General features: G+C 35.1%; 1 protein-coding gene across 3 annotated transcripts in view; it reads right to left on the bottom strand.

The window, feature by feature from the left end:
- Window positions 1–17421, bottom strand: part of STRN (striatin) — a 105823-nt gene that overhangs the window by 60914 nt on the left and 27488 nt on the right. For all 3 annotated transcript variants that reach the window (XM_077843619.1, XM_077843617.1, XM_077843618.1), the window contains exons 2-3: window positions 12693–12796; window positions 4751–4824 (exon numbers count right to left, since the gene is read on the bottom strand). In XM_077843619.1, coding sequence (XP_077699745.1) covers window positions 4751–4824; window positions 12693–12721 — 103 coding nt within the window. In that variant the 5' untranslated portion in view covers window positions 12722–12796. The remainder of the gene's footprint in view (window positions 1–4750; window positions 4825–12692; window positions 12797–17421) is intronic.

Genomic DNA, 17421 nt, shown 5'->3' with positions numbered 1-17421 from the left:
TTTTCACCATAAAGAAAAAAAAAGGTCTCAGAAAATGTCTGGATTGTCACTTTAAAAATAAATACTGTAAATGAATAAAAGAACAAAGACTAGAAGAATTCCTGCTTCTTTAAAGTTTACCTTGTTTGGATATACCAACCTCTCCCAGTCATTGTCCTCATTACTGTCACTCACAAATCTCTCAATAACCTGTCACTCACAATTCTCTCAGGACCAGGTTTACCATACTTCCTCTGCAACCAAATGTTTACCTCATCTTGAGCAAAGTTAATATTCATGTGGGTGCTCCAATTCAGCCTCCCCACAACCACCACCCTCTCTAGCTGTCATACCTCAGATCTTGTCATGATGAAGAACAGACAGAGGCAAATTCCCTCCCTGAGCACATCCTTCAGGCTCATACTCCCACCTCACTAGATCTGTCATTTAGCTGAGACCTTAGACCAGAGGCCAGCAAATTACAACCTGCAGGTCAAATGTGGCCTGCTGTACGCACTCATTTATGTGTTGTAGCTACCTTCATGTTAGGACGTCAGAGCTGAGTAGCTGCAACAGAGAACGTAGGTAAAAAAGCCCAAATATGACTATCCACCCCTTTAAAGGAGAAGTTTGCTGACCAGCTCCAGACCACAGCCTAGCCCCTCACTTTTGCTCATTAGCCTCCTTTTGTCTTCACTTCCCTCCCTCTTTAGTTTTAGCTCGGTCTATCACTTCAATTATTCTTTAGTCGATGTCTCAAATCTCTCATCCCTTTGGTCTCTCCATGAATTCAATGAATTCCATTATGAACTATTTTCATTCTATTTAATTTTTACCCAAACTGTCAAGTATTCAAACCAATGCTTCTATATAAACTCATGATCACACAGCTCACCTGGACTCTTAGCTTTTCTCAATCCTACTATTTGTTACAGTTTGCCCTCTTGCTCATTATTATTTAAACCTTCTCTACTTTTCTTAAACCTGTCATACGTTCTTAGCAGGTAATCCAGTCTTACACATAAAGTTATCATATTAAATACCCATCATCAAAGTGAAACCCAAACCTACAAACCGATCACCTAATTTTTACATTCTTTCTTGGGAACAAAAAAGACATGCTCCTCTCACCACTCTCCAGCTAATTCAGAATCCAATCCCTGTGCTTCTTTAGATACCTTCCTATTTTGAATATCTCTTCTCTCTCCTTTTTATATGCTCCCCCTCTATGAAACACATCACACACACACACACACACACACACACAATTTCCTTGATCCCATGTGCCTTTTCAGCTATCTCTCTCCTTCACCTTCACAGTCTAAGCTTCCTGAAAGATAACTACACTTAGTCTTCATTTTCCACTTATCTCTTTGTTTCTACCCTTAACTTTCTCCTAAGACTGCCCACAATAATGACCCATGTGTCACTAAATCCTGAAGCTACTCTTCAGAATCTCTGGCCATTAATCATGGTGCTTTATAGTCCTAATCCCTCTCTTCTCCTGGTTTCTATCCCACCATTAAGATAATTCTTATCATTTCCTTTCCAGCTTTCCATTCTTCTACCAGTTTTTTAAGTGTTGCCATTCCTCAAGGCTCTAGTTCAGGTCCTCTTCTCACTCTGGATAAAGTCTGGAGTTGGGGTGGAGGGGCACCTCTTCCTCCTGTCCAATGACCCGAGTGCCTTTGGTACAACATGTTGATGTCTCTCAAATCTCCATATCAAATCCATATCCCTGGTTTGAGCTCCAGACCCAGAGAGTCTACCAGCCATCTTCACTTGATTGTATAACAAATAAATCTAAAAGTAAACCCATCATCATCCAAATCTACTTCCAATTGAGTTTTTAGAACTATAAGTGTGGGGGTCATCTTTGAGTGTCCCTTTTTTTCATCTCCTACATTGAAACCAGAACTCATTCCTGCAGATTTTACTAAGGATTTCCTGAACACCCACCCCTTCATGTCCAGTCAGTAGTCAGTATCCTATCAAGGCAGCCTTCCTCATTTAGTCAGGAGACTGCAACAGTCCTCTCACCGGTCCCCCACCACTGATCCAGCTACTCTCTGATCACCTGTTACTGCACTGCTGCCAGTAGGATCTAAGCAAATCTGATCACAAGAGTCCTAATTAACATCCTTCAAATATCTTCTAAAAATTAAGATAAAATGTAAACTCCTTAACATATTTTACAAGACCCTTGTAAGATACTTTACCATCTGCCCCCCAGCTAACTCTCCAACTGCATCTAGAAACACTCCTTCCCTCCCTTTCTCTACTAGCCAATTATTTCTCAAATGTGCCATATTCTTCCCTCTGCCTTTCTTCCACCTCCCACCTCTCATTCAGCAAATATTTAGTAAGTTCACATTCCCTGGCCAATTCTTACTTGTCCTTCAGATGTTAACTTTAAACACCATTTGACTACTTATGACTAGATCTGGTTCCCCTACTATTGCGTTCCATAACACCCATTATCTTCCCCATTATACATGTCATTTTACTGTAATCACTTTTTTCCTATCTTCCCTATAAAAATCCAATAGGGCATTGTTATCTTATTCACTTAATTTGATCCTGGGTTTGACAAGCATTACGTATTTAGTATTTGTAAATAAATAGTTTGAGGGACACCTGGGTGGCTCTGTTAGTTAAGCATCTGCCTTCGCAGGTTGTGATCCCAGCATCGGGCTCCCTGCTCAGTGGGGGGTCTGCTTCTCCCTCTCCTGCTGTGCACATGCTCTCTCACTCTTTCTCAAGTAAACAAACAAAATCTTTTAAAAAAGGTATTTGTAAATAAACAGTTTGAAAGATCAGTAGATGGAAACATACTAGGTATTAACTATATGTTATATATTAAGAAAATAAATCTGAAAGTTAGGAGTTATTTCCACTATTTTTCTCAGTTTCAGATAAGGAGCAGAGTAATCTCTAAAAGATTAAGAAATATCACGGGTAGGGGAATCCCTAGGTGGCTCAGCGGTTTAGCGCCAGCCTTCGGCCCAGGGCGTGATCCTGGAGTCCCAGGATCGAGTCCCACTTCAGGCTCCCTGCATGGAGCCTGCTTCTACCTCTGCCTGTGTCTCTGCCTCTCTCTCTGTGTGTGTCTCTCATAAATAAATAAATAAAATCTTAAAAAAAAAAAAAGAAGAAAAGAAATATCACGGGTATCTAAAGTGTCGAGCAGAGTTAAACTTACATGTATAAGAGTCTAACTTTTTCTAGAACCATACTGTTTACTTATAAACATTTTCTATATGTTACAACTAGACCTTTATACTCCTAAAATGATATCTAAAAATTAGGAAACAAACTTTTTAATATAAAAGTACTGATTAAATCACTTCTGTGAATCAGAGAAGATACTTTCAGGACAGCCTTTAACAAATAGTCTGAAATTTAAAAATTTAAGTGCATCTCAAGTCAAAAGAAGAGACACCACAGTAAGACAGAACAATTTAAAAAACAAAGGAAAAAAAAACATGCTATTGATCAACTGGTACTGCTCTAAATCTCAAGGATTCAATATTCAGCTATGGGATTGTGTTAATAACATTACCAAACTAAATTGGTAAAATTGGCAACACATTCAGAATTTATTTTGTAAGGTTTTTTCCATACATTGTCAACACCAGAGCAGTGTAGTAAAATGGGACTAACATGACTATGGGCCAGCTGGCTGGCTCATTCAAAAGAACACATGACTCTTGATCTTGGGGTTATGAGCTCGAGCCCCACGCTGGTATAGAGATTACACAAATAAATAAGTAAACTTTAAAAAAAAAAAAACATATATATATATAAATGTTGGGAGTCAAAAGACCTGGACTCAGATCTATATTCCCATTACTTAATAGTTATATGACCTTGTGGAAGTTTCTCCACTTTTCTGAGTTCAAATTTCACATAGGTAAAATGAGTACAATACCATCCTTATGTATAACTATTTTAAGAATTAAGGTTAACACACATAAAGCCCCTAGTACAAGGCATGTATTTCAGGAAATGATATAAACAATGATTGATATCTCCAGATATTTGATCTAGAAATTTAATCTGAAATTATGTCAAAATACACTCATTTGAAACATGAATCACTTTTAAACAACTTTTCTTACTATCACTTATACCTACTAATATGTCAATTGTATTTATATTCCTTCATATCTGATTGTTTACAAAGTGCTATTTTTGTAGAGATGAAGAAGTAGAAGAAGAAAAAAGAAGAAATAACACAAAAAGATAATAAATGTTTTAGCTGTTAAAAGATGGTCTGCCAGCAGAATCTTCTAGGGTAAGAAAGTCCAAAAACAATTTTGCACCTGCCAACTGAGGGATTACATTGAAGGAATTAGGAATTCCCTGTACTTGAGAAGAGATCTCTGAACTCTATCATTCCTTCTCTTTCTCTCAGGATTTCAAGGGCACGATGTACTTGTACGGCACACCTCAAAGTTCCCATTAATACTGGAGAAACCCAGCAAGACACAGTTATGTTAGTGTGTTACTGTGTTACCCCATGAATTCTGATCCTTCTAGTAAAGAACATAAGGAGAAAATGGGGAGCTAAAAGAAAGGGGAAGAGGGAAAAGGAAGAAAGGTGATGGAAAATCATCTAAATGACACTAAATGATTAGTGTCAAAGTGGGTCAGAAAAAATAATAGCAAGTAATTAGAAATTAATTTGCAATATTATAAATATTGTTGCTACAAATACTGGATATCAACTTCTTTTTAATCACTTAAACTTCCTTTAAAATTAGCTTACCAGAATCATAGCTTGGAGGCTTCATATCTCCCTGATTCAATTCTGTCCCATATTTCAACTTGTGGTATTTGGCTCTAACAAAGAAATAAGAAAACACAAACCATCTTAAAATATATTTAAATGAACTTTAGGATATATAATAGGAGTAGTCATCAATACACAGTAGTCCTGGCTACCTTTCAAAATAGCCTTCCACAGAGTCAAAGTCATAAAGTGCTCGTCATTATTATTTTATTGTTGTTATACCATCATGTGTCATTATAACAAATAAAAGAATACTGGGAACCATAAATCTTTCTATAATTATATATAACATTCTAGTTTCTATAGTATTCAAATTTTATTGATGATTGCCAAAGTACAATTCTACTATCAAAAGTAATAGATAAGTTTGGATTATGAAACTAACTTGTAGAAGACTAACCTTTCTCAAAATGATGTATTTAAAAAGAAAAGTCATCTAATGGTATGTATATACAACGAAATATTATGCAACTATAACAAAAGGATGAGATCTTGCTATTTATGAAAACATGGATGGACCCAGAGGGTAACATGCTAATAAGTGAAATAAGTCAGACTGAGAAAGACAAATACCAAACGGTTTCACTCACATGTGGAATCTAAAAAACAAAACAAATAAATAAAAAAACAGAATCAGATCTACAAATACAGAGAACAAACTGAGAATTACCAGAGGAAAGGAGGGAGGGGCAGGGCAAAGCAGGTTAAAGAGACTGGGAGATACAGGTTTGAGTTACAGAATGAATAAGTCACAGGATGAAAGGTACAGCATAGGGAATATAGTCAATCTTATTGTAATAGCATTGCATGGCGACACACAGTAACTACACTTGTGGTAAACACAGCATAACATAGAAATAGAGTCATTGTGCTGCACATCTGAAACTAATATAACATTATGTGTAAACTATACCCAAACTAAAGGTTTTAGGTCATCCATAATACTCTATGCCTTGTCAGGCAATTAAGATTTACCAAGTATGCGTCATAGCAAACAATTCAAAGGAGGGAGGGGGAACCAGCCCAAATCACCAATATTGAATAAGTTATTGAAGAAGGAATGAATAATTTTTTTTTAATAGTCAAGATATCCTTTGCCCTTTCAGGAAGAACTGTGAACAGAAATTCTTATCTATTTTCCTTTTAAAGGTAGTTGAATCTATTTTCCTTTTAAAGGTACTTCTGGCTAACCTGATTTCACCATTTCAAGATTTAACCATTTGAGACCAGAGAAATAATCCAGATAAGGTTAAAATTTTAAAGGTCAACCAAAAATGGCCATAACTTAGTAATGTACTTGTATATTTGACTTGTTTGCTTGCCCAAAATATTGAGGCCATTTACAATAAATATTATATGTAATAAGGTTAACAACAACAACAGTAATAGTAATTTGAAAAACCAAAGTAAAAAAGTACTAAGGAATACAGCCAAATTTCAAAGTTAATTTTTTTAAAAGATTGAGCACTTAACATAAAGAAGTTTTTATATTTCAAAAAGGTATAAAGGAAATGAAAATTATTTGCTTAAATGAGCAAAGTACTTGAATTCATACTATTCTGCAGTTACAACAGAAAAATCAAAGTCTATATGGAGGAGAATTTTAAGAAAACCTATAAAAATTATTGACAGCTGATGTTTAAGGTCGGTAGCAGATATAGGAGTATAGTCTTTATACATTTTGCGTATGCACAAAATGTTCTGCAATAAAATATACCCACTGGGATCCCTGGGTGGCTCAGCAGTTTGGCGCCTGCCTTTGGCCCAGGGTGTGATCCTGGAGTCCCGGGATCGAGTCCAACATCAGGTTCCCTGCGTGGAGCCTGCTTCTCCCTCTGCCTGTGTCTCTGCCTCTCTCTCTCTCTGTGTCCCTCATGAATGAATAAATAAAATCTTTAAAAATATATATATATATATATACCCATTAAAAATAAACTATAAAAATAAAAGAATATTTGTTTTATATATGTGTGTCATAGATATATTTCATATATATAGATTTTTGGAAGATTACATGATACATAAGACATTAGTTAATAAGATTTCCTTTGGGAAGGGAAATCAATGAACTGATACATAAGGGAGACCACAATGTGTTATTTGGTTAATTAACAACATGCATATATTTCTTATTTATTTTAACTTTTAGTAAATATTTTTGTTCCAAATTAAGTAGAACATCTTTTTCTCTATCCCCAATGCTTCTGTTAATCTTAATGTTAAGATTTCAAAAAAAAAAAAAAAAAAATGTTAAGATTTCATTACCAGACTAAACATTTCCTAGTTATTTCAATGTATTTGTAATACTGTTGATTATTACAGAGTAAGATTTATAGCCACTTTATTTTGCTTAGTTACTAAAAACTAAACAAGGTTCTTAATGTAACTGTCAATCTTTAGATTTTTCACCTAAATACCTCCTATGTAACATACCTCCTAAAAGTCAAATAGCAATTCAAAGTAACTGGTCTGAGGAGGAGGGAATAAAAGTAGCAATAAAATATTATGGAGTTCATTTAAATATACATATATATAGAAAAACATTTCTATACAAAAAATACTGCACTATAGTGCATTCTAGTGGTCTTAGGAAAAACTGCAACAGAGTTTATATTAAAAAGAAACTAGAAAATAATCTTTACAATGTATGTAATAGAAATAACATTATGAACTAATATTTTATAAATATTAAACAAAGACAAAGGAAAGAACTATTGTGTTTACCACAGGTTATATTCTCTTGAAGCAGGGTCTCCCTACTGAACTGTTAAATTCACTGAAAAATAATTTATTCCCAGAACCCTTCTCAACTTAGTAACATTCCTTTTGAAGCCAATACACTAAATACCTTTCTCACTCATATTGTTTCCCATGGTTTTAACACTTTATCTCACTGTGTTATCTACCAATCTTCTTGTTCCCTTATCTTTTTGTCTAAATGTGACTATATAAAATAAATAGCAGATCTCATGCCAAACAACTCTATAATACACAGCTAGGCCCCCCTTACTGGCCTTTACTGGATAAAACAGCATAAAAATTGTATAATAATAAAAAAGTCCTATTATAGCTTTGTTTCAAAGTCTATTATTATATAAAATGTGCTAGGAATATAACATAGCACTCCAATTACACTGTAAATATTGATGCTAAAAATAATTTGATGAAATCAATGAACTGTTTCTCAATTCTTATGACATTTCAGTCACTGTATTGGCTACTAGGAATAACCTGCAGTTTATAGTCAATGAAGAGTGGAGGCAAGGAAATGCCTAAGAGAAATTAAAATAAATAAGACAGCACACTGTGATAAGAGTTATGAGTTCTATCAGATGTTGTGGGAAGAGCACCTGGGTGGCTCAGTGGTTGAGCATCTGCCTTTGGCTCAGGTCATGATCCTGGGGTCCTGAGATGAAGTAGATCAAGTCCTGCATCAGGCTTCCTGCAGGGAGCCTGCTTCTCCTTTCTGTTTATGTCTCCTCCTCTTTTTCTGTGTCTCTCATGAATAAATAAAATCTTGTTAAAAATGTAATAGGAATTCGGATAAGGGATTATCTAATCTATCAAAGGTGGTATCAAGGAGAACTAATCAAAATAAGGTAACATGAGATTTTAGCAAAACCTCAAAAAATCAGGTTTTCCAATCAGAAGAACAGATTGATAAAGAATATTTCTGTCAGAAGAAAAAGTGGGGAAAAAAATTTATCACAGGTCAAAAAAATGTGTGTGTACATACAGGACTAGATAGGGGCCTGGCTATAAGAGTTCTAGGAAGAACTTTGAAATAAGTGAGATATTTTTAAGCAGAGATATATCTGTATTTTAAAAAATGAATCCTATGAATTTAGAAGACAAATTCAAATATGGAAATATTAGAGACAAGGAGGATATATGGGTTTTTACAGTAGTGTACATGAAAGACAGAAATCAGGAAAAATGGAATGTTTCAGACAGTATTTTATATAGTATTTAAGGTTCTTCAGTATAGAAGTTCCAGAGTACATCTTAGACTGCACACTGTATTCCTGAAAAATTAGATGTAAATTTGCTCCTTTTGCATATTCTATCATACTTTATGGAATGTCTTGATAAATTCACAGCTAGATGAGTAATCTTGCTGTAATGTTAAAGGTTCAGTTTCACTTGAATTTGGATCTTATTTAACTAGGACTACTAAGAAAATCACTAACATGGCAATTTACACCATGATCCTTAAACTTAGGTGTGTTGGGTTAAATGACAAGATGTCTAGAATCTGCTGTGCTAAAACAAATCCAGATGAAGCAAGGCTGACAGGAGCATTATCGCTGAGGCTTGGAGGCGTACACGGAAGATATATGCCTCTCTACACTGATGGTTCAAACTGTCCTCAATTAAAAAAAAAATTGTTTTTCTTTAAAAATCTTGGCTTAAAGCATTAGAGAAATAATCTCAGAATCAAAAGAAATGAAATGTTCTAGAACTCTAAAATTTTTTAAAATTCCTAGCATTAAAGCATTAGAAAAATAATTTCAGAGTTAAAGAACTGAAATGTTTCAGAGCTCCAATCTACAAAGAAATTATTTTTTTATTCCTTAATTTACTATATTTAAATAGTGCTATATACATCAGGAAAAATCTCAAACCAATACATAAATTTCAGAAGATATAAAATCAGTGACTTTTTCCCAGAATTCCATTAGTTAAAAAAAAAAATCTTCCCTTGACCCAGTTATCTCTTCTGTTCTTCAAAGTCAAACTACTTGAAAAAATAAGCGACTCTATCAGTCTCCACTTTATCTGTCCTTCTCACCCTCTGGTTTATGTTCCTGCTACCTCATTGAAGCTATTCTGGCAAGGATACCAGCAAGCTCCTACCTGACAAATCTAGATGACTATTTTCAGTTTACAACTTACTTGGAGTCTGTTTGGCATCTGCAGTTGTCAAACTCCCACCCTCTTTAGCGCTTCCAATATACTGCTCTGTCCTTCCTCTTCCAACCATTTCTTTGCTGGCTCTTCCTCCTTCTGCCGTTTCCTCAAACATTTCCATTTTCTGTGGCTCTGGCTGATTCTCCTCTTCCCATAATTGTTGTGCTTGTTTCAACTACTCCTATAACTTTATCCACAATATTCATGCTTCTCAAGTATACATCTCTAGTCCTGAGTCCTATTCCCATATCTGCTTTTCAACCCTTAATTCTTAATCTTTAATTCATTTGATAACTTACAAAACTTCTATTCAAGCCAGCAACCTGGGAATCATTCTTGAATTATCTTTCCTCCTCATCTTCCATACCCAACCATCTCTAATTTTTATGGATTCTATTTAAAATGTTTCATAGCTGATGCATTCTCATCCTAGACTCTTAAGACTCTTCCAGCTTCTATTAACAGATCTTTCCAGTCCACCCCCATACTGAGGTCAGAGTGATCTTTCTAAAATCTATTTCACACTATTCCATGCTCCTTTCAATTGCACGACAACTAAATACAGTTCGTATTCCTAGACTAGATCCTAGACCAAGAAAAAAAGTACCACAAAAATAATTACTGGGACATTTGAGGGAAAAAAAATGCTATAAAGATAATCACTGGAACTATACAGGCTATGGCTATATTAGACAATAGAACTATTTCAACAGTAAACTTCCTTAATTTGATAAAGAGTTACATAAAGGAATCTTCTTGCTATTAGAAGATATATACTGAGGTATTCAGGGGCAAAGGGGTATAATGTCTACATTTAAGCAGCAAATGATTCAGGAAAAAAGCAATGTGCCTACAGAGTGAACATACCAGTAAATACAGAAAAATGTTGTCAACTCATAAATCCGGGTAAAAGGCATGTAGTTCTTGCAACTTCTTATTAGCTTAAGAAATTTTAGAATAAGGGGGATCCCTGGGTGACTCAGCGGTTTAGCCCCTGCCATTGGCTCAGGGCGTGATCCTGGAGTCCCAGGATCAAGTACTGCATTAGGCACCCTGCATAGAGCCTGCTTCTCCCTCTGCCTGTGTCTCTGCCTCTCTCTTTCATGAATAAATAAATAAAATCTTAAAAAAAAAAGAAATTTTAGAATAAAAGGTTTTGGAAAACTTTCAACATTCCCTATTATATGGAAGATAAAAGTTTGAACTCTTTAGTTAAGTTCCCCATGATCTGGATCTTGCCTCGGTCTACTATTTTCACTTACTAAATCACAACTAACATCCTATCATCCAAAAAACAGTGACTGCAAATTTCTGGACACACCAAACTGTTCTGTTCCCTGTCAAACATATCCTATTTCCTGAACTTTGCCTACCTGGCAAACACCTTATTTTTTATGATGCTGTTCAAGTCTCACTTCCTCTCCAGTTATATCTTCCCTTCTACTTCCACCTTCCAGATCCAAATAACCACTCTATTCTTTGTGACCCCACTGTACCCTGTACAGACATCTCCCATAGCACCTATCATACTGCATTGCACTGTACTTTTGTGGTTTCCAAGTCTGCTTCTTGCTCCTCTGAGCCCTTATGGACCAAGGATAGTGAGCTATGTTTTTATACTCAGCTCCAGCACAGTGCTTAAGTTGGATAGATACATCAGTGAATATGTTTAGTGAGAAGGGACATATTTATATACATACACACATGCGCATGAGCGCGCGCGTGCACACACACACACACACACATACACACGGCTAACATCCCTGGTTACTTTAGTATCTGCATATTTTAATTCTTCTGTATCACAAGATAGAATAATACACTGGTAAAGAGTACAGAATTCAGACCTGATGGATCTGAATCACAGCTCTATACAACTTTGCAACTCTACTCAAGTTACTTTGTTTTTAAGCCTCAGGGCAAGGTACATAGCAGTTAAGTTGCCATTATTGCTATTACTCTTTCTATTCAATGACGCCTATAATTTGATTGCTTAAAATCTCAAATATTCCCAAATTGCATGCTTTTAAAAGTAGGCAAAAGTTTCCCCCATTTCTCCAATATAGCGGTCAACCAACCTCTCAAGGAATAAAAACAATTATCTATTTTTTACCAAGAGGTCAGCTAGTTTTCAATTTCTTGTGCCATTCAAACATCCTGCATAAAGGTGAAACAAGTTCTAATAAAATTTAATCGGCTTCTTAATATTCATAAGTATTATCTGTTAACTGCTATTTTATGGAAATTTTGCAAACAGTCCACAAATCAACCTCAAAGAAATGAGAAAAGCACATGATCAAAACAAGCAAAATAGAAAATTTCAATATTGCCTATCAAGTACTCAATTATCTGAAATGAAAACAAACTATTACCCAAAAACAAAAAATCCAAAGACCACCTGTTAAAAATTAACTTATAATTCATATGGAAATTTCCAAAACTCTCATCTATGACCTACTGTCCTTTACCTGTGACCTGCGCTTAGTAACCTATTTTAGACACTAGCAATATAGAAAAATAAGACTCACTTAAGAAATATGAATAGCTAATAGCAAAGGAACAAAATACCAAAAAAGTCTAGAAAAAGATAAAAAGATTCTCAATACAGTCTGCATTTTTCCCCCAAAGAAAACACATCAAATTGAATAATATTAGATGACAAGGGAGTAAGCATTACAGAAATTTCCTTTACAACTCAAAAACAATTTCAATTCCTTAAAGAAATGGACAATGACAGCTCAGAAAGCCAATAAGTTTCTTCAGAAAGGACAAGGCAGAGGTAAAATGTTGCTAAATTTTTTTAAAAATCATATAAATCAGTTTATTGGCTATGATTATTAGACATTCACAGTAACATTAACATATTACAATCATTTGTAAATGTGTATTAGAGATACTATTTCCTGAACTCAAAAGTACTAAGTATTAAAATTTGTGTTAGTTTTAGGAATAAGAGAAATTACCCCAATATTTAAAGAGAATATCACCGTCCATTTCACTGAATTACCTTTCCTGTTTAAGAGCATACTCCAGCATTTTGATCCTCCTCACAAGATCCTTCTTCAAATTTTCTTGACCCTTCCTTTCCCCCTGAAGGAAAGCAATCTGGGCCTGAGTGGGAAAAAGAAAAGCAAAACTAAGATTAGACCAAATAAAAAAACTTTTTAACTCAGTTGAAGAAAGAAACTTTGGGAGACAGGACACTTAGATACAAATGTGTTTCCTTTTACATGTGTGTCACAAAGTATGTACAGATATAGAAAGGCACTAATTGCAAGGGGAAAAAATTAATTTTTTTAATATGCATTTACTTCAGACCAGGGATTTTACAACAGATAGACTGTATCCTCTAAGAGTCTGTTATCTAAAACAATCAATATAAATTTAGACACATGCAAAGTATACAGTATAGTCTGATCAAGTGTTTATGGCATTGAGGGGGCTTCTTAAAGAGTGAAGATGGGGAAAGGGAGAAAGTAAAATAGTGAGTTCTTGTAATACCATTGCAAAGTAACAGTTCTCAGAGCTTCACCACATATGTAAATCTAATGGATTTAAGACAGTCTTCAAAGAGTCTATTCTGGACTTGCCCTACCAACAATACAGAGCTGCCTTTTCTCAATCCCCACCTTTAAGAGACTTAATATGCAGGGAAAAAGTGAAAGTTCAAAAAGGTAAATCAGAGACAAGAGCCCTTCATAGGTTCCTGGCTCCTTCAAAGAATAATTACAGATAAAAAAAAAAAAATCCCTAATTTTAACATGTAAACAAAACCATAAAACTCTTGTCTTCAGAAAAACAGCTAGGAAAGAGCGGCTCTCCAGAATACCTAAAACACATTTATAATTGAAATAGTATTTTCCACTTAAGGAACTGAAACTATGTTGCAAACACTAACTTGTTAAATAACTCACATAACACCACTAAGAATAGGGCAGAAAGGATTTAAGGGCCCTGAAGGATAGCTATCAGTTTCACTATTCTCTTATGCTTTCCTCTTCCATTTCTATTACATTAACCTAGATAACAATGTTATTTATATTTCCATAGTGCTTTCCATTTAAGTAAGCAAGAATTTTTATTTAATGATGACCTTACCACATTCTTAAATTCTTTTTTTTTTTTTAATTTTTATTTATTTATGATAGTCACAGAGAGAGAGAGAGAGAGGCAGAGACACAGGCAGAGGGAGAAGCAGGCTCCATGCACCGCGAGCCCGATGTGGGATTCGATCCCGGGTCTCCAGGATCACGCCCTGGGCCAAAGGCAGGCGCCAAACCGCTGCGCTACCCAGGGATCCCCACATTCTTAAATTCTGAACTGTCCAACTTAGTTTAGTGAGTCACTAAACTTACTTCTACTCAGTTTGAGTAACACTCCATGCTTTCAGTACCATAATGAACATAAAATCCAATTTATTAAGCATCTTATAATTTTCAAGATGTACATGGTACTGTTATTGTTTGCATTTCATTAAGTTCTTAAAATGCAATTAAAAGGATTATTCTTTTCTTACTGAATTAAAAATAGTCCAAAACAATTGTATTCACAGAGGAAAAGGCATCAAATATCTATACTACCCAAACTTAATGATCATAAAACCTTGTGAAATGATGTACCCTGCAAAATCATTATTTTATGTAAGCAATGTAATAATACATTGGTTTTTTTTGTTGTTTTTTTTTTTTATTTTTTAATTTATTTATGGTAGTCACAGAGAGAGAGAGAGAGAGAGAGAGAGAGAGAGAGGGGGAGAGACATAGGCAGAGGGAGAAGCAGGCTCCATGCACCGGGAGCCCGACGTGGGATTCGATCCCGGATCTCCAGGATCGCGCCCTGGGCCAAAGGCAGGCTCTAAACCGCTGCGCCACCCAGGGATCCCATAATACATTGTTTTTAAAGCTGACAAAAACGAGGGGTACTTGGGTGGCTCAGTCAGTTAAGCATCCAACTCTTGATCTCAGCTCAGGATCATGAGATCAAGCATTGAGTCGGGCTCTGTGCTGTGAATGGAACCGTCTTAAGATTCTCTCTCCCTCTCCCTCTATTCCTCATCTCCACCTACTCCCCCACCTTGCACCATGCACCCGCTAAAAAAAGAAATAAAGGCTTGCAAAAATGAAAGTCTTGTCAAAAGGATTTGATGGCTCAACTTGTTTGACCAATTCTATGCTCTCCCATAGAATTCTATATAGTCTTCAAAATGGCTTTAATAAAAACAATGATCTAATCTGCATAATTATATAATCAAAATAATAATAAAATTAACGACCAATTTCTTCCTCTCTATTATCCTTTGGCTAGTTTTGTATTTCCGCCACCATCACGGTTCCTGTAGGATTCTGAAACTTTAGCCCATTAATACTACAAAGTCTTTACTGTACTCATTCCTGAACCTACCAGATACTCCTTGGGTTCTCAGCACACTTGCTTTCCCATCCTATCAATTCACACATTGTATTAAATATTTAATAAAAATAAAAGACCCACAAGAGAAAGATTACAAAGAAGATGGAGTTACCTAGAAAGACAAACAAAACAGAGTAATGGAAGTATTGGTGATACTTCTTGGTGATCACAGAACACCTCTGTGGTATTTCCACAAAAGATGCATAACCTGAAATCAATCATAAGGAAATATCAGGCAATTTCAAGTTGAGGGACATTTTAAATTAATTTTCTTGTAATGTTCAAAACTGTCAGGTCATAAAAGTCAAGAAAAGACTTTTAGACTAAAGGAGACTAAAAAGAAATGAAAACTGGGGTAGCCCAGGTGGCTCAGCGGTTTAGCGCCACCAGGGTGTGATTCTGGAGTCCCGGAATCGAGTCCCGTGTCGGGCTCCCTGCATGGAGCCTGCTTCTCCCTCTGCCTGTGTCTGTGCCTCTCTCTCTTTCTGTCTGTCTCTCTCATGAATAAATAAAATCTTTAAAAATATATAAATAAGTAAAAAATGACATGAAAACCAAATTCTGAACTGAATTTGGCAATAAAAGGACATTAGGACAAGTGATGAAACATGAATGGGGTCTGAGGGTTAGATGACAGCAATATATCAGTGTTAATTTCCTGACTTTGATGGTTATATGTGGTTACATAAGAAAGTATTTGTTTATAGGAAATAAACACTTAAGTATCTGGTGGAAGGCAACAGTCTATCAGGTTGGCTGGCTCAGGTTGGCTGGCAAATTGCCCTCAAATAGTTCAAGAAGAAAAAATTCTGGGATCCCTGGGTGGCGCAGTGGTTTAGTGCCTGCCTTTGGCCCAGGGCGCAATCCTGGAGACCCGGGATCGAATCCCACATCGGGCTCCCGGTGCATGGAGCCTGCTTCTCCCTCTGCCTGTGTCTCTGCCTCTCTCTCTCTCTCTCTCTCTCTCTGTGGGACTATCATAAATAAATAAAAATTAAAAAGAAAAAAAAAAGAAGAAAAAATTCTGTGTATTACCCTTGCCAACTGTTCTATTCATATAAGATCTAAATTTTAAATTTTGAAACAAAGACTATGCCATCTTCCCTAATACGATAAAATACAAAAAAAAATTCAATTCAAAGTCAGCATCATGTATAATGGAAAAACCCAAGAAGTACTGACAATCAGGAACAAAACAAAGATATCCATTTTTCACCACAAATATTTAATTAACCATGTTCTGGAGGTACTAGCCAATATCTTTAGTCAAGAAAGAAAAGTTTATGAACAGAAAAGAGGAAATAAAATTATCATTATTTGCAAACAATTTGAGTGGATACCAGGAATATCCAAGGAAACTGACTACAAAGTCTTACCAAAAAATAGAGGAATTTTAGTAAAGTGTCCACATATAAAAACAATAAATTAAAACCCATGAGCTATAAAAACAGCAGACACAGAAAACAATCCCATTTATAATAACAAAAATAAGCTGATTAGAATAAAATTTCCAAGGGAAAAGAAAGCTACGCAAAGAATACAGCACACGACAATTCTGAAGTACACATGGAAAAAATAAGTAAGCAAAATAAATATTTAAAATCCCTAAAAAAATAAATAAATAAAATAAAAATAAAATAAAATCCTTAAGATACTTTAAAAGATATTATGATTCTACAGTCATTTAAACACTAGTACTGATTCATGAACAGAGAACTATGGTATGGACAATCCAAACACAAACCCAAATATATATAGGAATTTAGTATACTCTAAAGGGAACATTGCAGAGCACTGGGGTAAATGTAGGTTTTTCAATAAATATTGATGGGCAGCTATCTAGAAAACATTTCTCACATCAAAACAAATAACAAAAAATTTTCAAAGAATCCCAAAGCATTTGAAGAAAAGGTAGGGTTTGTTTTAATAACCCCAAAGTTAGGAATGCCTTTCTAAGAATAAGACAAAACCCAAAGCCATAAAAAATTAATACATTTTATCTCAAAAAAATATTTACATTTATATGGCAATTAAAAGTTGCCGAAAAACTATTATGAGAAATAAGACAATTCTTTTTTGACAAATGTCAAAACAAAATAGGAAATGCAGTCATCACAAATCACAAGAGTTTGCTTTTCTTATTCAATTAAAAAGCACTTACAACCAGTAAGATAAAAATCCAGGACTCAATAAAAACACATTCGAAGGACATGTTGATACAAAGGAAATACAAAAAGTGCAAACATATTAAAAAGATGTTTAATGTCACATATAAGAGAAATACCAATAAAAACTATAATCAGATTTCCCCTTTTCCAGTAGACTAA

Source organism: Canis aureus, chromosome 12 (genome assembly GCF_053574225.1).
Source record: "Canis aureus isolate CA01 chromosome 12, VMU_Caureus_v.1.0, whole genome shotgun sequence".
Taxonomy (NCBI): domain Eukaryota; kingdom Metazoa; phylum Chordata; class Mammalia; order Carnivora; family Canidae; genus Canis; species Canis aureus.
Note: the sequence above shows the minus strand (reverse complement) of the source record. Positions and strands in the feature narration are given on the sequence as shown.